Genomic DNA, 21,220 nt, shown 5'->3' on the forward strand with positions numbered 1-21,220 from the left:
AGACACTCCGGCGAGTCGGCAGTTTGTCAGAGCCAGCACAACGGCTCCCTTGGAGCCTGCCGGTCCCCGCGACGCCAGCTTAAATTATGCCATTAGGAGGATAATAATTACCCATCACATATATCATTTACTGGATAAGAAGCTTCTCTGGGGAGCTAGGCGGGACTTTGTGTGCCCGTTTAAAAAAGCAGCTGCTCGCTTTTCTAATTGACTGTGGGCCAGAAAATGAACTAGGCCAAAATTAATGTACTGAAAAAATGAAATGTGGGAACACGAGCGATACAGCGTTTCTCGTGGTTGAGGCTGATTGGCTTTCTGGTACAGCAAAATGCATTTTTTAAAAGGGGGCCCCAGTTACATTTGTAGAATGTGTTTCCCGGTAATACCCACACATGTAATAGTGACATGTAATTTGTGGAGCTAATGTATTGTCAGCAATCGATTAATTAACGGCAGATCACTCATTACTGACGGGCTGTTAGAAACACAGGGACAATGCCATGACACAGAAAGTAGTTTTTCTTTTGTTGGAACTTGTCAGCTGAGGAAAGAATGTTGAATCTAAACCGGGAAACCGGGAAAAGGGCCACAGACCCAGCTTCAGGCCAAACGAATGTGACGTTTTTCACACTGGAGAATAGGACCGTCGCCTCCACCGCAAACCTAAAAATAAACCAGCCGGCTCCCAAGCCATAACAAAGAATTTTGCAGCACGATTTTATAGCGGGGTTTTTGTGAGCGAAAATGAATTACACAGCAGTTGCTCAGGCATGAAAAACAGAAATGCAAGCAGAGATAGATTCGAGAACAAGAGGAGGGACTGCCGTGCGTCTTACCCCGAGACAGAAGCGGCTCATTACGTCGAGTGCGGTCCCCATCGGGGGTGCTGAGAGACACCCCGCGGTCCGGAGGGCACTGTCCGCGTGTGAGGGTGTCTGATGGGTGTCTGATGCGAGGAGAGAGAGCGTTTGGGTTGTAGCCGAGTAGAGCGAATGGTATCCCAGCGGAGTGTACAAAACATAGACGACCATCTACTGCACTTTCCCTTGGCCCTGCCTGGTCCCCCAGGTGGATTCCCCCAGGTCACCTCTGGGTCCCTTCCAATGCCCAGGTGTCCCGGTCCAGTTTGAGGGCTAGCTCCTCACCAGACACCAGAATCTGGGACTCCAGGCTTCAGCACCAACCTAATGGGACCTCTCTCCAAGTTACCGTACTGTAAGCACCCAGCAGCAGGTCAAAGCAAATGAGTGGGTCTTCTGGTCTTGCGTCTAATTTCGGGAGGTCTCCCTCCGAGTCCTTTCCTTGCTGTTCTCCCACCCGGAACAGGTCCTGCATTAGAGGCGGTGTCGTGTTCTCTGTCTCGGTAAAGCTGAAACCCAATTACAATATCATTGCTGCTAATGAGGTCTCCTCTTACCGGCTTCGGTGTCCAGCAACAATGGGGACCCGTTTAAACATTAATGATGCTCCTCTCTCTGCAGATGATCTTCAGAGCCCCCAGCTTTGAGCCCAAAACAATGGCCTCAAAGACCCAGACTCTGTCCACTGGGATTAACTATCATAACTGGGGTAATGTGAAATCAATCAGTTTACTGATACGAGGCCCAGCATCACAGTCCGTGGTTGGGCAGATGGGCTTCCTGTCGGATCTACTGCCACAGCACGCCGTTCATTTGTCCACATGTCTTCTGCTGAATTATCTTAAGGGACTCCTGCTGACACCCTCTTTCACGGTTTGGACTGCACTCAGATATTCTGATAATCTTTAACAAGCCATAACGGCAAAACAATAAATGAAGAAAACCGGGCCATCAGCCTGAAGATCCAAGTAGCGTGTTGAGAGTTTTTCGGTGTATACACGCTAAATCCGTTTTCCAGATTGGAGTGTTTTATCAAGAAATAACCAGAAAGATGGCTGCCCTGACCATGCAGAAACAGACATCTCCTTTTTATGTGATACATGCCAACAGACTACCTATGTTCTCTGAAGCAATAAAGCAAACTGGCATCCCAGATGCACCCAAATTGCTAACCAAACCCACTGTTGAACAGAGGGCATATTTCAGACAAACAAGATGGAGACCTACACTCTCAGAAAAAAAGTTTTATTAGGCTTGTCTTCATAGACTAGAGGAACCCTTTTTGGTTCTATATGGAACCCTCTGTCATAGGTAAGAAGACTGAAATCTCCCAGACAAAGAACCTTCTATGGAATCATAATCCACCTTTTGGAATCATTTTTATGAGAGTGTATGCAAGGCTATGAGCCACAAAATTAACTGTGTGGAGATAGAAGGTTAAGTAGGTTAAGTAGGTGGCAGGCATTGCAGATTTGAGTACCACAGGAACCAGGAGGCTAAAACACCTGCCCCCACAGCCTGTATTGCTGGCACATCTGCATCCTATAGCATCAGTCACATGGAATTAATTTAGTCTTTTCACCGCAATTCTCCAGCTGAGCTTCGACAGCTGAGGGCAAAGGTCTGCATTTACGTGACAATAAGCGCACGGTATTTTTTATTAAAAAGAACAGTAGAGGGGGAGAGGTAGAGAGGAGCTGGAGAATTCATTATCAAGGGGAACACAGGAGAACATCTACTGCAAACAACAGGTAAAACACTGTGTGGGTGCCTTCCCACAGGGAAATGGGAGAGCGTTAATGCGCTGCGGTAATGAAAGCACGGCGTGTACCGAGGTGAAAATATTTATATTTCATATTCACTTCCTTGGGCGGCACGGATGGTGCAGCACTGCCGCCTCACAGCAAGGAGGTCCTGGGTTCGAATCCCGGTCGGCCGGGGCGTCTCTGTGTGGAGTTTGCATGTTCTCCCCGTGCTTGAGTGGGTTTCCTCCGGGTACTCCGGTTTCCTCCCACAGTCCAAAGACATGCAGGTAAGGCTGATTGGAGAGTCTAAATTGCCCGTAGGTATGAGTGTGTGAGTGAATGGTGTGTGTGCCCTGTGATGGACTGGCGACCTGTCCAAGGTGTATTCCCGCCTTTCGCCAAATGTATGCTGGGATAGGCTCCAGCCCCCCTGCCCCCCTTCAGGATAAGTGGGTTAGGATAATGAATTCATTAATTAATTCACTTCCTTTTGCAACACTAATCAGGGATAGTACAAGCTGGGCCTCCTCGGAAATTAAATTAAAGGCCGGTGTCTCTCACTTGAGGTTTCGGCTCTCAAAGATGCCTGGAATGTAATCATTCTCTATGGAATTTACTACCAGATCTTTGCACGGCAAAACCGTCTTTTGGAACTTCCGCAGCCTGATCAAGGCTCCTATGTGTAATCATCCCCAGTTTTATTATATATTAAGAGTGGAGGGAATAAAAACACAGTCAGAAGCCTGTATAACAGGGAGCCACTCCTGAGGGGGCAAAACCCTCAGCTGGAATCACAGGTCCTCAGTAATATAACTAAATACAAAAAGACTATATACACACGTGGACAAAATTGTTGGTACCCCTCTGTTAATGAAAGAAAAACCCACAATGGTCACTGAAATAACTTGAAACTGACAAAAGTAATAATAAATAAATATTTACTGAAAATTAACCAATGAAAATCAGACATTGCTTTTGAATTGTGGTTCAACAAAATCATTTTAAAAAAACAAACTAATGAAACAGGCCTGGACAAAAATGATGGTACCCCTAGAAAAGATTGAAAATAATTTGACCATAGGGACATGTTAAACTAAGGTGTGTCCTCTAATTAACACTTCAAACTTGTAATCAGTCAGTCTGCCTATTTAAAGGGTGACAAGTAGTCACTGTGCTGTTTGGTGACATGGTGTGTACCACACTGAACATGGACCACAGAAAGCGAAGGAGAGAGTTGTCTGAGGAGATTAGAAAGAAAATTATAGACAAGTATGTTAAAGGTAAAGGCTATAAGACCATCTCCAAGCAGCTTGATGTTCCTGTGACTACAGCTGCACATATTATTCAGAAGTTTAAGGTCCACGGGACTGTAGCCAACCTCCCTGGACGTGGCCGCAAGAGGAAAATTGATGACAAATTGAAGAGACGGATAATACGAATGGTAACTAAAGAGCCCAGAACAACCTCCAAAGAAATTAAAAGTGAACTCCAAGGTCAAGGTACATTACATTTACATTTACATTTTAGTCATTTGGCAGACGCTTTTAATCCAAAGCGACTTACAAGTGCATAGGATCTACCATAAGTCAGAGCATCACATCCAGAAACTAGCAAAATACACAGTAATCCAGGCGGGAAATGACGAGCGCCTGGACTAGGAGCTGGGTGGCTTTCTCAGTCAGGAGATGACGGATACGGCGTATATTATACAGAAAGAACCTGCAGGTTCTGGCAGTGGAGGATACTTGTGGAGCCAGGGTGAGGCAGTTATCAAGAGTCACCCCAAGATTCTTTGCCGTACGGGAGGAGGAAACTACAAAGTCCTCAACAGTCAATGAGAGGTCGATTGACGGAGAGGACTTAGCAGGGATGTAGAGAAGCTCAGTTTTGGCAAGGTTGAGCTTCAGGTGATGGGAAGTCATCCACGCAGAGATATCAGCCAAGCAGGCAGAGATCCGTGTGGTGATTTGGGTGTCGGGGGGAAGGAAATGAAGAGTTGGGTGTCATCAGCGTAGGAGTGATAAGAAAAGCCGTGGGAAGAGATAACAGAACCAAGAGACATGGTGTATAGCGAGAAGAGGAGAGGCCCAAGAACCGAGCCCTGCGGGACTCCAGTTCGTAGGGGTTGAGGGTCGGAGACTGCGCCCCTCCAAGTCACCTGGTAGGAGCGACCAGAGAGGTAGGAGGAAAACCAAGCAAGTGCAGAACCTGTGACACCCATCCCAGACAGCGATTAGAGCAGAATCTCATGGTTGACTGTATCGAAGGCGGCTGACAGGTCGAGGAAGATGAGGACAGAGGAGAGGGATTTTGCTTTAGCAGAGTGGAGTGCCTCAGTGACCGCGAGCAGGGCGGTTTCAGTGGAGTGGCCACTCTTGAAGCCAGACTGGTTGGGGTCATGGAGATTGTTGTGGAGAAGATAAGTGGACAGTTGGGAGCAGACCGCCCGTTCCAGGGTTTTAGCGAGAAAGGGAAGAAGAGAGACAGGCCGGTAGTTGTTCAGGGCAGAGGGGTCAAGAGTAGGTTTTTTGAGGAGGGGAGTGACTCTGGCCCTCTTCAGGGAAGAGGGCATGGTGCCGGAAGAGAGGGAGGTGTTGATTAGAGAGGAGAGAAAAGGGAGAATGTCCTCAGATATAGATTGTAGGAGGGGAGAGGGGATGGGGTCAAGAGGACAGGTGGTTGGGCGGTGGGAAGTAAGGAGTTTCAGTGTGTCGGCATCAGAGAGGGGAGAAAAGGAGGTTAGGGAGTTGGGGAGGGTAGGAGGGTCAGCAGGGGTGGAGGGTTGGGAGAAGGAATTGCGAATAGCATCGACCTTCTTTTCAAAGAAGGAGACAAAGTCATCAGGTGTGAGTGATGAGGGGGGTGGGGGGGGAGTGTCAGATCGCACCATCCGTCGTTGTTTGAGCCAAAGTGGACTTCATGGGAGACGACCAAGGAGGACACCACTGTTGAAAGCAAATCATAAAAAAGCGAGACTGGAATTTGCCAAAATGCATATTGACAAGCCACAAAGCTTCTGGGAGAATGTCCTTTGGACAGATGAGACAAAACTGGAGCTTTTTGGCAAGGCACATCAACTCTATGTTCACAGACGCAAAAATGAAGCATACCAAGAAAAGAACACTGTCCCTACTGTGCAGGGTACAATGAAATTTCAAGACTATCAAGGCATTCTGGAGAGAAATGTGCTGCCTAGTGTCAGAAAGCTTGGTCTCAGTTGCAGGTCTTCCAACAGGATAATGACCCAAAACACACAGCTAAAAACACCCAAGAATGGCTAAGAGCAAAACATTGGACTATTCTGAAGCCTTCTATGAGCCCTGATCTAAATCCTATTGAACATCTGTGGAAGGAGCTGAAACATGCCGTCTGGAGAAGGCACCCTTCAAACCTGAGACAACTGGAGCAGTTTGCTCTCGAGGAGTAGGCCAAAATACCTGTTGACAGGTGTGGAAGTCTCATTGACAGTTACAGAAATCGTTTGATTGCAGTGATTGCCTTAAGAGGTTGTGCAACAAAATATTAAGTTAAGGGTACCATCATTTTTGCCCAGGCCTGTTTCATTAGTTTGTTTTTTAAAATGATTCTGTTGAACCACAATTCAAAAGCAATGTCTGATTTTCATTGCTTAATTTTCAGTAAATTTTTATTTATTATTACTTTTGTCAGTTTCAAGTTATTTCAGAGACCATTGTGGGTTTTTCTTTCATTAACAGAGGGGTACCAACAATTTTGTCCACGTGTATGTGTATATGCATACAAGCATGTTCCATTATACTAGGTGTATAATTGCAGACATTTTCTTGGACATATGACATTTTCAGGAGAATTAAAAACAATATGAACTATGTGTCATCCTTTTTTTGAAGGACTGGGGTAGTTCCATAATGCCGTTGTCCTGCCATTGTTCAGATACACCCATACACTTATGAAGGTCAATGTCAATTGTTACTCATATCATAAATGGTACTGCGTGATCACCTTCACCCCGTGTTAAAGCTGTAGAGACTCATCATCAGCTGAATGGCTGTGAAGCTGGAAGTAGTATATGAAATTACACACTATCAAGTGCCTTATTGAAAGGACAGTCCATTTTATGAAGTCAGGGCCTTTGAGAGATAAATTCGTACATTTTGGATGACTTCACTGTCTGGGGTAGTGCAGTTGTTAAACCTTATCTCTCCTTTCAGGCCCACAATAATAGTATCAGAAGACTGGAACCTTATATCTAATTTGAGGAAGGTATTGTCCCGGCATCGTAATTACATTGGACATACTGTAGAGTCTTCTCCTACACAGCTCCTGTCTTATAGATTAATCTGCCTTTTCATATCCAGGCTTCAGACACACTCTGTTTTTAGGCATGGGCACAAACCTTACCTTTTTAGTCATTCCTATAGTTAAAGATGTGTGGGAAGGGTGATGCAGGATCGTGGAGCCATCTGGTAAACTGAAGGTGCTGTTGCCCTGTCACTGCTTGTGAATTTTCTGGTTCTGTGCTATATACATATGTTGAGGTTGTGCCTATACAGTACCGCTCTCACAGTTGTGTATATCCCTTTCTACAAATCTTTTACATATGCTGCCATAGCAAAGCACCCCGGGGCTTCTCTATATCATACTCAGACCTTTACTTGCTCAACACTTAGGATTGAAAAGTTCCCGGCAGCGTCTGCCCCGTTACTCCACCCTGAGGTCACAGACCACTCCAGCTCTGACCCACTGCCGGTTCAAACCCATTAGAACCCATAGGCCTATTCCCATTGCCCCACCCCTTTGATTTGCATATAAACACACTTCTTTGCTTTGACCTTCAGTTTTATCGGCTAGTTTGTACCACAGGCTCTAATCTTCCCAAACCCCTGTGTCTGTTTGCTACAGACTCCCAACTACCTTTACATTTAGCCTATCTTTAACTACTGACACTGGGCCAGCGAGCAGAGGGGTAGCCCATTTTAAAAATAACACCACTGCAATATATATCTGCATGATATTTGACATTGTTTTCACTATGAACAAGACATTCTATGGGATTCTATTACACTCCCAGCGAGAGTAAATATCAGAAGGATCTTACTATGGTGCAGAGTGAGGCCATAGAGACCATGCATAAGGAAGTCTGTGGATGTTCACATAAGCTAGCTACAGTCACCGGTAGTAGTGTTTACCTTGTGCTAGATCACAGCTTGTAGAGAAAAAAAGCACATGTTTTTACAGTGGCATGGCTTACTCAGCCTATATTTTCACACTACCTCTGCTCTATACAGGCAGGAAAAATGTTTTGTCAAGACGGGTCAAGTAGTTCTTTCTCATTAACAGAAAAGGCAACCCCTTTATGACCTCAGACAAATTATAAATAGGAAACACATGCCCTTAGCCTGACCAAAAGCTGTGTGGTCAGGCCTTCAGAAGCGTAGGTAAATGAGAGGTAAGACTTACACACTTCAATTTGCCCTTTTCTTTGGTTTGTCTCCATAGAATTTTTACTTCTTTATGGAACCCTCTATCATAGGTGTGAAAGCTCCCAGACAAAGAACCATTTTGCCTGACAAAGAACCCTTGAACTAGATAGGGGTTTTCTATGGAAAAAACAGGGTTCCTTTTGGAATAATTTTCATGAGAGTGTATGAAAGGCTATGAGCCACAAAAGGAAGTGTGTGGAGATACAAGGTTAAATAGGTTAAGTAGGTGGCAGGCCCTTAGCTTGGTTGAAAGCTGCAGGGTCAGGCATTCAGAAGCGTAGGTAAATGAGACTCACAAACTTCCTCTTCAGCTTGCCCTTCCCGCGGTGACGGCTCTTGCCCTCCGGGGGCCTGGCGCTGTACTCCACCATTCCCAGGTGGTCGTCCACGGAGACGCTCTTCCGCAGGTAGGCGGCCCGCGAGCGGAAGTGGGAGAAGGGCGACTGGGAGCGCGGGCGCACCTCCGCGCGCAGGTGACTCGACTCCTCCTCGCCCTCCTCTTCCTCGTCGTCCTCCAAACGCCAGGCCTCCCCTGAGAGAGAGGAGTGGGGGGGTTACGCCAGTGTGGAGCGCGGGAAGAGCTTAGATAGAGATGCAGAGAGGCAGGGTAGTGTCCATGTTTCTGTGTGTTGGGTGCAAATACTGAATGGTTTTAGATTCAAATACTTTTCTGTGCTTGGAGGATCTTGCCTGATGCAACTGAGCCAACCAAAAGGACCAGAAGGTGGTGTTACGGACCCGGCATGTCTGAGGGCAGCGGCTTAAAAGGGACGTGGACTCCAGAGGTGTACAATTCAGAAATAAAGTTTATTAATGAAAAATGAAGAGAAAGGAGTCTATAGGGGAATATGGGATTTGACTGGGAAAAGTTAACCAAAGGTGTGTGCACAAGAATGAGTGTGTGTGCATGTGTGCAAGGGCATGAAGCAGAGGGGGCTGGACTTGGTTTTATTTTGTTTGTAAAAAAATAAGTCATTACGCTCTCCCCCACCTGACACCACCAACCTCATAGGTTCCAACACACCAGACAAGCTCAGCAAAGCATAGAAAGGCATTTGAGTCCAAAACGATTACGTATTTGACCCAGGTCTGGTTGGGTGTACTGAAGTGTGTGTGTGTGTGTGTCTGCATGGGTGGGTGAATGTGTGTATGTGCATGCCTGTGTGAGAAGGGTTCAGTCAATAAATACAGAACACAGAAAGGTGCGAGAAGGCTATGTTCGAGGCATTGTGTCTGAGTGAGTGCGTGGCAGGTTTAAAACAACATCGAATGTGACAAGCAGCATAAGAACTAGGTAGTAGACCAGAAGATGGTATGGGTATATAGTGAGTCATTTTGTGGTGGTGTTGTCGAAGGGGAAGGGGGCAGAAAGAAAGGTGTTTAATAAAAAAGCCGGTCTGGGATTTATAGCATAAGAGCAGGTGGAAGGGGCTCTTAAATCTATATATCTGAACCCTATAAATCTGCTGATATGAAGACTCACTCACAGTGTGAATACTTGCATAACCATCTTCACACAATATGAAAAATAGCGATACACAGCACACACTGAGGCATTTGAATCCCCTGCCTGTTATTTCTTTATTATCCATAGGGGCATGCCTTTCATCTCGACTAATGACTCGGTACAATGTCAGCGTCTGAACTGCTGCCAAAAAAATTCAAGCCCAAAGCTTCAGATAAAATCCCCATAAAAATAATAGAAAAGAATAATATTTCTAATGACTACCTGAGGGTAGAACCCCACAGAAAAGGCTGGAGCATGGAGGTTGTTTAATTGGTAACGTGAATTAGGAATGTGCAGTGCGCACCGTACAAATGGTGACACCGGTTGCTAGGCAACAAAGGCAGGAAAGAGACTTGAGTCGTTTGAGTTGATATTTGTGAGCGACGGCAAAAAGGAAAAGTCGGGGCTTAAATTGGAGAGGCTGCCTCTCAGCTCGGCCAAAATAGCCCCGCTTCCTTGTACGGAGGTCTCACTCAGATCAGTCGTTCGCACATAAAAGGGAGGGGATCACATGCCACTCAAGCTTTGGGTTAAGGCCTCCATTATTGATGAGGTCTGCAGGTACAATCCACAAGGAACTGTCCACAGTGTCCTTGACAAAATGAAACTCATTTATCTCTGAGCCCATAAGTGCCCCACACATCTTACGTTTATCGGGGAAGAAATGAATCCTTTGACACAGTGCGTGTCTTTCACTAACAGACGCGACAGTGAAATGAATCCTCGGGGAGGATGATTAACGGTAGGGAGACGCTCCAGAATCACCCGCGTGTGAAACAGAAGAGTTTCGACTCGCGGGCGAGTTCAAGACGACAGGACCAGAACAATCGGCAACGGGAACAAAGCCAAACCGATCGATAACGAAAACTCTTCAGAATCACTGGAGAGCCGCAGAAACAGTAACTAACAACAGGGGAGGCCGTCTCGCAAAAAATCGATCGGCTTCTACTCGAAAGCCAGGACGTGTCCCTACGGGAGTAACGTAGTTTGTGTTTCATTTACTGTAGGATGAAAAGGTCAGCGTGCACTCGAAGACGCGGCAGTGCCCCGCCGGTGCATTTCCTGTCAGCAGCAGCAGATATGAGCAGCGCACTGCGTTATATAAGGCGGACATGTTGCGTTGTGCTGATGGTGGCTGAAACAGGGGGCTGTTCTCTGACGATAACACTTTGTGAAAGGCGGGGGGGGGTACTCCGTGGAGAATCGCTAGCCCCGAGCACGTTGAGGGATTTTCGCTCACATTACAAGGCTGGAGTCAGGGAGGGAAGAAAGGAGGCAGCGCACCCTTTTAAATTCTCGCTGCCGCCCGCCCGCTCTCCTCCATTCTGCCCATTTGAGCATTATCTGTGCTCAGCTACGGAGAGGAGAGAGGAGAGAGGAGAGAGGAGGGGAGCCCAGAACTCACTGGCTCACACCCATACGACCCTGGGAGCGGGACGTATGTGTGTGTGAGTGTGTGCTTGTGCGTGTGTGTGTGTATGTGTGTGCTTGTGCATGTGGTGTGTGTGAGGCGCATGTGTGTTTGCATGAGTATGTGTGCTTTGCGCATGGTGTGTGGTGTGTGCGCGCGCATGGTGTGTGGTTTGCTCTAGGTGTGTCCGTGTGGTTTGTGCGTTCAGTGCGTTCGGGTGCGCGAGGTGGGGATTATGAAGCTGATTATGAAAGGTTCTTCAGCTTGCAAAAGCATCTGAATCACTGTTCCCAGAATTAACCTGATGTTAAGAACATTAAGAGAACATCTCCTGTCTTTATCCCGCTTGTTTCTTCATGGCGGAGAGAAAAACACTGTAACTGCAGTCAAGGGCCCCCAGACTCCTGTGCTATTATATGCCTCCAGCAAGGATGAACCACTCACTGCCAATTTAAAACAGTGGAGTAACAGACAGACGATTCTAGCATGCAACAGCGCGTCACATGGTGAAGTCATTTGAGTTTTCCCTGCTGCATGTTAAGACTAACTTACATCTCTCCTCGCCGGGAAACTGTCATCTGGTTTTCCAGAGAAGATGGAGTTGGACTGGCCGGAGGCCAGCGATTCTGCCTGTGCTATGACCCCCTGACCTCTGTGCTCCAGGCTGACAGATGTCTGATGGTTGTCAGATCTGCCAGGGATGCTGGGAATGTTGTGCAGGGGTGATAATTTGACGGACAAGCTCCCAGAATGTGGAGGGGAGGCGGCACAGTGCTGGTCGACCCCCTCAGTCACCAACGCAGCTGCCACTGTCTGAATGCACCGCACACCGAGGCCAGGGAAAGTTTCTCTCAAAACACACATTCAAGAGGAGACTCTCTATCCCACACACTCACACTCACTCACATACTCTCACTCATTCTCACTCTCTCTCTCACACACACTCACACTCACTCATTCTCTCTCTCTCTCTCACACACTCACACTCACTCATTCTCTCTCTCTCACACACTCACACTCACTCATTCTCTCTCTCTCTCACACACACTCACACTCACTCATTCTCTCTCTCTCACACACTCACACTCACTCACATACTCTCACTCTCAGTCTATCTCTCACTCTCTGCCTCACACAGACACACACTCACTCTCCCTTTACTGATGTGCTCAAATTGAAAACAGCTGGTGACAACATGAATGCAGGCGCACATAGTTGATCATTTTAATGTAAGGAGGACACATTTTGTATCTTTACAAAACGTGAACAGAAATGAATAAAATGAACCTAGTTTTACAGGAATGTCAATTCCATTTTTTCACGTAGCCTTATAAAGTGCACTGTAGTATATTCTGACAAAAACTAAATATAATGTAGGGGGGCATAGAAATATTTCCAGTACTATTTTTCCAGTCCAACTACATTTTAACAGCAAGTTCAGGTTGTAAAAGCAGAGGCTAAATGGATCCAACACTTTAGCAGGAGGGGGTAAAGAGTTCCCCTCAGAAACAGACTAAAACAAGCTTTCCCCAGAGCTAAGAGTTCACATTAAACATTAGAGCACGCAAGACAAGCTAAGGGACCAACCGCTACCCCCTTTCTTGGCTTTGGAACAACAGTGATGGTCTGATAAAACCATGCAACATTTCTTCAACAAGCCTCACATCCTGCCTTCAGGCCTCTGTAGCAACACAAACTCTCCAATTACCCGCAAACGCAAAACCGTAGGTCTCAGAACAGCAAATCGGTTCAGGTTAAGCAAATAAACATCCGATAAAAGAGAATACACATGGGTTTGCTGCGTATTTACTTATTTATTTTTTTATCGGGGCAGGAGAAATGATTCTGTATTCAGCGCATCAGATACCGAAGGCCAAAGGGAATTTCATAAGGGCTGAGAAGGAGAGAGGCAGAAGAGCCGTGAATCAGATAGCAGGGCCGGTCAAAGCCCAGCCTCCCCTCTGTGCGTCTCTGACAGCATGCGGTGGTGGACGTTTGCCATCGGAGCAAAAGCAGGGCAGCAAGCCTGGAGACGGATGGCAGGAAAAAATTGTCCTCCTCTCCACCGTGACACATTAGCCGTGTTTTAGCTGCCCTAATGGGCAGGATATTAGTCAGACTCCAGCCTGTTTCCCTGCCTCCTCGTCTCTGCCGTGACACACGGACGCTTACGCGCGCAGCGCTGACAGAGCTCTCCTTACCTGTCCAATTTACCCGAAACCCTGCAGTGTCCTCGCTATTTCTGGAGTCCAGAGGCGAGCTGAAACACGTTAGCGACTTAAAGTGAACGATAAGCATTTCTGACTTTGTTTCGGCCGCTATCGGGAGAGATATTCCGGCTCGTTGCAGGCTGTAAATTAGAGACAATACACAGAATTGGGGAAGCATCCTGTTTAAAGAGGATGGCAGCCTTGTTGGGCCATTTGACAGCAGTTGTTGACGGTGGTGTTTACCGCACGGAGAAGAGGAGTCATGAAAAATGACCAGTTTGACATACAGAAGATGACAGGCAGGACAGAACATGCATGCCTCAGATATACCTGCTGAATCTATAAAAAGAAAGATCATTTCTGGTTCAGCGACCAGCTGTCAGAACAGGTCATTACATTAAAGTGAGCAAATCAGCCCATTGATACAGTAGCACTTGCCTGCAGGGAGCATTTTTCTACACAGGATTACATCTGAAGATTGGAGTGAGAGAGTGTTGGAAATATTAAACAGCAACAGACGGCACAGGGGGAGCCAATCAGGCCGGGCCAGAAAGCTATTATTACTGACTTTCTCATTCGTCAAGCTATTCTTCCAGCTGATCATTATTTTAAGAGGTGAAAAAGACAATAGGTAAGCGCACAAAAATATATTATGATTACAGCATTGTTCATCGGGGATCTAAGCAACACAGCCATGCAGAAAAAACTTACTGCAGGCAGAATCTGCTTCTCCATTCATGCCTTATTTTGCTCAGAGTGCGCCCAGTAAACTTGCCTCTGCTTATTTTGTAGTATATAGCCAGGTAGCTGGCAATATGTCGAGACTGTGTTGAGCCCCAAGCGTTTGCCACGGTAGCGTGTTTGTGTATGTGGTTCACATTCAAGAGAGACTAAATACCACTAATCCATCTCTACAAGCAGAGATCTGGTTGACTTGTGGCCTTGAAATGGTTATGAAATGGTGCTGAAACCTTCTCCCTCTTCGGGATCAAGCAGTTTATCTCCCCAGGGAAAGAAGGTACTGAAAAGTCCGCTGGTTCTCTTTTGGTTGAAGAATGGGTTCAAGAGGTACAGAGCTGCATTAGGTCAAGGTAAATGTCTAACTTGGACCAAGCTATCTTTTTATAAGATCACGTAGAGGTAGAGGCTCACAATGAAATGAAATAAAATATCGACCACCATTTGTCAGAGAATGCACAGCATTCGATTCATGTATAGCATTCAAGGTCAAAGTTCAAGGTGGCCATTCCACTCACATTGAAGCGGTTCTTTCTATGGTCCCTGTGACTTGCCCCCAACTTCCTTTAGCTGAATTCTTATTGGAAGCATTGGGACCAGATGATGTGGCCTTTCCTGAGGGGCTACTAGTCTCCCTCATCCTGGTACTCCTATTCTATGCTCCCATTACCGATTACTGTAGAAGTAGTTATTGTGTCTAGCTCCTCTTGATTTCTCCATTGAACACACCGCTCATGTCTCCACCCAGGTAGTCCCCCCCCCCCCCCCCCCCGCCCCAAGTGATTGATGGACTAATGGAGGAATAAGCAACAGAGGCTTTGTCCCTTTGGCATAAGAACCGCATTGTTGGGCATTTTTTTCCCAAGGTGAGGGAAAGTCTCTGTAGAAAGCAGTAGCTCTTACTTTTCTCCGATTGTTGAGATGACCAAAAAAAAGCCTTGGGCTATGTGTTGATTACATACTGCTCAATGCCAAGACACACAAAGATGCCTATCCTCTTCCTTGGAACAAACAGTCTTTAGATGCCCTTTTAGGAGCAAAACTGTTTTCTACTCTTGATCTAGCCAGTGGATACAATCAGGTGCCAGTGGTAGAAAGTGACAAAGCTAAAACAGCATTCTGTATGCCCTTTGGGCTATGTAATGTACCATGTAATTTGGCCACACCTGGACAAGATGGAGGCTGTAATGTACACCTTTTATTTTGTATTTAGGGTTCAACATTTAGCTGCAGCTTTCAGTCTTTGTATTGTGATTGCGCTTTTATGTGGTATGAACTAGCAATTAATTGGCCTTTGTGTGTAGTTGGTGTAGGCTGGCTAATTTTATTTAGTACCTTTTGTTATTATTCATTTTCTTTTCTGGATCTGGGTCAGCTTTCTTAAAGGGGCAGACATCTTAATGGACATCTAGAAACAATCCTATTGAGCGCTTATCTTGTGCACGTTTGCTGTGAATTTTACTACTGGTATTTTGAGCTGCATCAGAATTAATTGTGTGCAATGTATAATGGCCTATGAGTGTGGTGGAAGCCACTGAATGTCACGTGCATACTAAGCTCAACTAATGTTTCTAACTGTCCATGCCAGCTGTGCTCATATGAGCTGTAATGCGGGTCTGTCCCCTTTAATATGCTGTGACTAGTCATTGCCCTCCTACCAAACCATTCTCATTGGATCATAAATACATTGTGTTTTTTATATTACTTGAAATTGTTTCTCATCTCCATCAGAGCTCCTCTCTGCCCTAGGTATAAACTGAAGGGTGGCGTAATTGAATTGTACAGCCCCCAATTGGCTGGGAGTGTACATAACAGATTACACTATAGAAAGCAAAACATAAGATAATCTTAAAGAGTATTTTAGTCTTTTATTTACACTTAAAGAGATAGTTTTACAGATACAGATTAAGCCTAGCTCTGGACTAAAATATTTTAATAAGGGAGATTCGCCATACAAAACTCAATTTAGTCCAGGAATAGGCTCAAACTGTATCTGCAAATCTAGCCCTTTAAGCCTAAAGAACAGGATGAAGCTTAATCAGTGTCCATAAATCTGACCCAAAGTCTTATTTCTATTACCTTTTTGCAGACAAAAACGATTTGACTCATCCAGTTGACTCAATTTACATATGCAATAGTAAGCAGGAAGCTGTTTCTGACATGGCCTAGGTCCTACTCACCTGCAGGTGGCAGTGTGCAGGCTTTGGGGTGGCTGGTGCTGGGCTGTATTCTGCGGGGAGGACTGCCATCCACCAGGTCGGAGTGGAGCACCCTGGCCACTGTAGGGGACTGCGGAATGCTGGGTAGGGTGCGGGACTTGGCCAGGAGGGGTCTCTGTAGTTTCCTTTCCAGCGACCTGCGGGGAGAAAAGACGCAACGGCTCATATCGATATCAACCAAGGCCCGTTTAGCAAACGTTCAATCACGTTTTAATAGAGAACTACGAGTTCGCATTTCACCAAATGCGAGACCCATGCTGGTTAATGCATTCCAGTCTGTCTCAGACTGATTTTCTCAATTACCGTACTTCCCATCTCAGTGGAGTCCACAAAAACACATGTGCTCACATTAAATAATGAAAATGCAGAACTGGGAGAAAAAAATCTGTCCGTCACATTCATTCACTCCAGAATAAAGAGCTGAGCCATCCCATTAATTAAATCCAGCACAATGAAGTGACTCAGAAAACTCATTTAAACTGAGAAACTCAATTAAATCCCACCAGCAGATGCTGGCTGGGCCCCAATGGTGTCAGTTGAGATGTTTGCTACAGGTCAAGCTGAATTAATTCATCTATTATTCACATTACTGGTGTTCCACTGTAATTTTGACAGGGAGAGATGAACAGGCAGTACGGGCATTTGGGGAAAAGGACTGGTGGTATAGTCCATTTGGCGGTTTTGCTCCTGGAGTTAAAGCTTAAGCTGTACTGAGTGAATGAAAAGCATCACAAAATAAAACATGTTAAAGCCCTCTTACAGGGAACCATTTAGAGACTTTTTATGAGAAGATGAGCCTTTTACCACAGGATATAGTTAGCCTAATTCACAGTTAAAGGTCAAACATCAGTGTCTGCAAAGTAATTACCTAGGCACTCATGTTACAATGATTCAGAGCTGAACAACAAAAAACAAAATGGCTGAATGAGGGAGAGATTCACCAATCTGTAAATCACTAGAAAGTGGCATTTATTTTTGGATACCAAGAGGTCATGCTGGAAGAACTTCAACATCCATACTACCTTTTGATTGGCATATTATTATTGGGCAGACTGCTCACGCATTACAGTATGCGTTAATGGAGGCTCCTGATCCTGTCTAATACTCTCTCGGTGAAACTGCTGCATTGGAGTGCGGTGCTGAGAGAGAACACTGAACTGGAACAGGAGACACGCTTCTTTGAGCCGGTATAGGGCTCACAGAACAACCTGTACCCGATTCAATACTGGAGGTTTATCGAAAGCGCAGCGCAGAAAAAATTAATTTCATGGACATTTCATTCCTGCCGTGATTTATGGTATCGCTTTCTCGGCAACCGTCTTGTATTTATAGCAGAAAATCAAGAATGACTGATGCAAAGGCATCTTCAGAAAACACTGTCAGAGCATAATTTCAACAGTTAATGACCACGCTTTGCAAAGTTAAAAAGTACAAAACAGTCAAAAACCTTGACAAAACCCCAGAGTTAAAGGTTTTTGCTGACAGTACTATTTTGTTGCCCTCTTCATTCAGAACTGTTGAAAGATTGTTGTAGACAATAAAAAGAGAGAAAAATGTTCAATTATTCAGGAGTATTACGATGCTACAGAGCTGTACAAAGAATCAGATCTGTTAAGGGAATATAAAATGGATAACTAATTAATAAATGATTCGACAGTTAAACTGCATTCTGCACAAACCATCGGAAGGTTCCGGAGAGACGGGTGACGAGACGCACGCAGAGGGGGCAGCGGGCCGTGGTCATGGCGACAGGGCCCCCGTGGCTGCACCGTGGCTGCGATAGACCCTCTCAGCACATTTCCTGAATCAGCTTGTGGCGCTCTCCTTCCCTCAGTGATGCCTGGAAGGCAGCTGCTGCCCCTAAGCCTGCAAACAGCAGGTCGGCCAGCGGGTTCGGCTCCGCCCACCACACATTATGTGCACATACTTCTTCGCAGGCAGTTTTTCTCTAATGTATTTTTATCAAATCTCTGTAGCTACAGTGGGAGCAATAATTATTTGATCCCTTACTGATTTTGTAGGTTTGCCCACTTACAAAGAATGGAACTGTGTAGAATTTTAATCATAGGTACATTTTAACATTGATAGACAGAATATCACAAAATAATCCACAATAATAACATCATATAAATTTGATAAATTTTATATCATATTTTCACATGAAATAAGTATTTGATCCATAGAACAATAGGACTTAATACTTGGTGGAGAAACCTTTGTTGGCAAGCACAGAGGTCAGATGTTTGTTGTAGTTTTTCACCAGGTTTGCACACATCTTGGGAGGGATTTTGGTCCACTCCTCTTTGCAGATCCTCTCCAAATCCTTAAGGTTCTGAGGCCGTCGCTTGGCAACTCGAAGCTTCAGCTCCCTCACAGATTTTCGATGGGATTTAGGTCTGGAGGCTACTCCAGGACCTTAATATGCTTCTTTTTGAGCCACTCCTTTGTTGCCTTGGCCGTATGTTTTTGGGTCATTGTCATGTTGGAAGACCCATTTTCAGTGCTCTCACTGAGGGAAGGAGGTTGTCGCCCAAAATTTCCTGGTACATGGCCCCATTCATCCTCCCCTCAATACGGTGAAGTTGTCCTGTCTGCTTAGCTGAGAAACACCCCCAAAGCATAAGGTTTCCACCTCCATGCTTCACAGTGGGGATGGTGTTCTTGGGGTGGTACTCAGCATTTCTCTTCCTCCAAACACGGCGAGTCGAGTTGATGCCAAATAGCTCTATTTTGGTTTCATCTGACCACATCACCTTCTCCCAAGCCTCCTCTGGATCATCCAGGTGTTCTTTGGCAAACTTCAGATGGGCCTGTACATGTGCCTTCTTCAGCAGAGGAACCTTGTGCGCGCAGCAGGATTTTAATCCTTCACGGTGTAGTGTGTTACTGATGGTTCTCTTCGTGACTGTGGTCCCAACTGCCTTCAGGTCATTAACAAGCTTCTCCTGTGTAGTACTGGGCTGATCCCTGACCTTTCTCATGATCATTGATATCCCACGAGGCGAGATCTTGCGTGGAGCCCCAGACCGAGGGAGATTGGCGGTGACTTTGTCTTGGCCATGGTGGAAATGTTGGAATCACAGGTGTTTTGGGTAATGAGTTGAGATTAGGAGTGCTTCTTAATGGAAAACTAACTGGTCTGTGGGAGCCAGAATTTATTTCCTATTTACCACAATTCTTCAGCCATGAGGTAGAACTAATTAGGTCAAACAGCTGACTGAGTTCATGGGTGGAAGAAACACACGGCAGGACTTTCTGAACCCTGGAATTTACATTGTCACTGTCTGAGGCACCAGGGCAAATATTAAACAACCAAATCAGCAGATATGTTTATATCACGGGAAGCATACAGAGAGGGGGGACAAAAAGCCTCACGTTCATGACAGTTGAGCGGATAATGGCTTCCCGGCACTACAATCACTAAAGTCTGGCCCCAATCAGCCTGGCACGAGCGCATCCATTTCAGCGTAATTGAAATAATGAGTGGAGGCGGCCTAATTGAAATAATGAGAATGAACGAGCGGTGATTGCAGACCAGTGAGCCTCGGCCAGGTGATTGGCACAGTTACCCCCCAGATTACTGCCCTGCCGTAAACCGGGGAGCCTGGGCCAAGTACGGCGACATTAAAGCGCGTTTGATCCTCCAGTACAGGAGGCCCTCCCTGGCCACCGACCCACCCCCCCCAGAGCAGGCCGCTTCTTCTTTGATTGTTCGATTCATCCCTGTTCCCATTCAGCGAGCGGCCGATCAATCGAGTGCTTCATGCATAAAACATTAGCCAAGCGCTAAAGGCGGCTTCACCCGAATGCATGGGGAGAGAGCGGCCGCCAAAGATGGCGGCTCAGGCTAACAGGTGCTGTTCACTTAGCTCCGAGACTATTCTGTTCCAGTAAAATATCGAATCAGTGCACATTCACACATGTAAATACAGATGCATAATGAATAGTTTATGCGATACAAATATAAATAGCGACAGTAAATAACCGGATAAACAGATACAAATAGTAAATAAGAAATAATGCAAACCTGTGGTCCTCACTCCTGGTCCTGGTGAGGCGCAGGGTGAGCTGGTGTTTGTTTTTGCCTTAATATCAGCAACCAATTCAGACCCAAGAAACCAGGTGAGGTGAGTTAACTGTATAATTAAATGCTTTAATTGATCAATTAAGTGCTGAGTAACAACAAAAGGCAGCACACCCTGTAGCTCTCCAGGACCAGGAGTGAGGACCACTGGTGTAGACAGTGAATGGGTTTCTCAATGTAGCTACATGTGAACAAAATAAACAAAGAACTCTTGTGTAAAGCAAAACGAAAAGTGACAAACTTTTCTAAACATAGTAAAGGTGAAATATGACTTAGCGATACAGTCTCTTTCATCCAGGCATGGTGTAATATACTGTGCATACCCCATTGAGCATAGCCAATGCATTTTACATGAGATGTACCTTACTACTGGGGCTTTCTATTATTAAAGCAGAAATCCCACCATGATTATAAATATGTGATGTTCGCGCATGGAGCGACAAAGAGCTGATTGAAGGAAATCCATATTCCGCATGACAAGACATTCCTTCATCTCTCAGGAAAACCGTTAAACCTCCCTGATGTCGGAAAAGATTTATCTGTTAAACATCTTAACAGAAAGGCAGAGGATAGAAGCATATGTTTTATTCATAAGCTCACAAAGAAAACAGACACACATAGTCGCACACACACATACACACAGGCTAACTCATAGCATGTTCATGGAGGCATACACAGAGAACCAGGTTTCAGTTAGCGCCCAGCTACCAGAGAAACAGAGACACAAAGCAGCCACCGCCTTGTCCCCAACCAACCCTCTCCTTCCCCCAAAAGAGAAGAGGCAATGAAACAGCTGGATGCGGCCTCCAAAACGCTGTGGACTACGTATGAAGCTATGCAGTACCTCAGGATCAAAAGCTGTTGCTAAGCGACTCAAAAAATTACAGGAAGAAAACAAAATCAGAACCCGGACAGAAATCATTTGCATAACTGGAGAAAGGACGACGAGGCTACGCGCATGAAGCAAGTACCGTGCGCTCAGTC

At 45.7% G+C, this 21,220-nt stretch overlaps 1 protein-coding gene across 1 annotated transcript in view; it reads right to left on the reverse strand.

Annotated features, from left to right (window-relative positions):
- The window catches only part of LOC133121256 (ankyrin repeat and fibronectin type-III domain-containing protein 1), a 161,234-nt gene that overhangs the window by 128,736 nt on the left and 11,278 nt on the right, over positions 1-21,220 (reverse strand). The window contains exons 2-3 of the mRNA XM_061230462.1: positions 16,114-16,289; positions 8,364-8,599 (exon numbers count right to left, since the gene is read on the reverse strand). Of these exons, the coding sequence (XP_061086446.1) occupies positions 8,364-8,438 (75 nt within the window). The 5' untranslated portion in view covers positions 8,439-8,599; positions 16,114-16,289. The remainder of the gene's footprint in view (positions 1-8,363; positions 8,600-16,113; positions 16,290-21,220) is intronic.

This window comes from Conger conger, chromosome 2 (assembly GCF_963514075.1).
Source record: "Conger conger chromosome 2, fConCon1.1, whole genome shotgun sequence".
Lineage (NCBI taxonomy): Eukaryota > Metazoa > Chordata > Actinopteri > Anguilliformes > Congridae > Conger > Conger conger.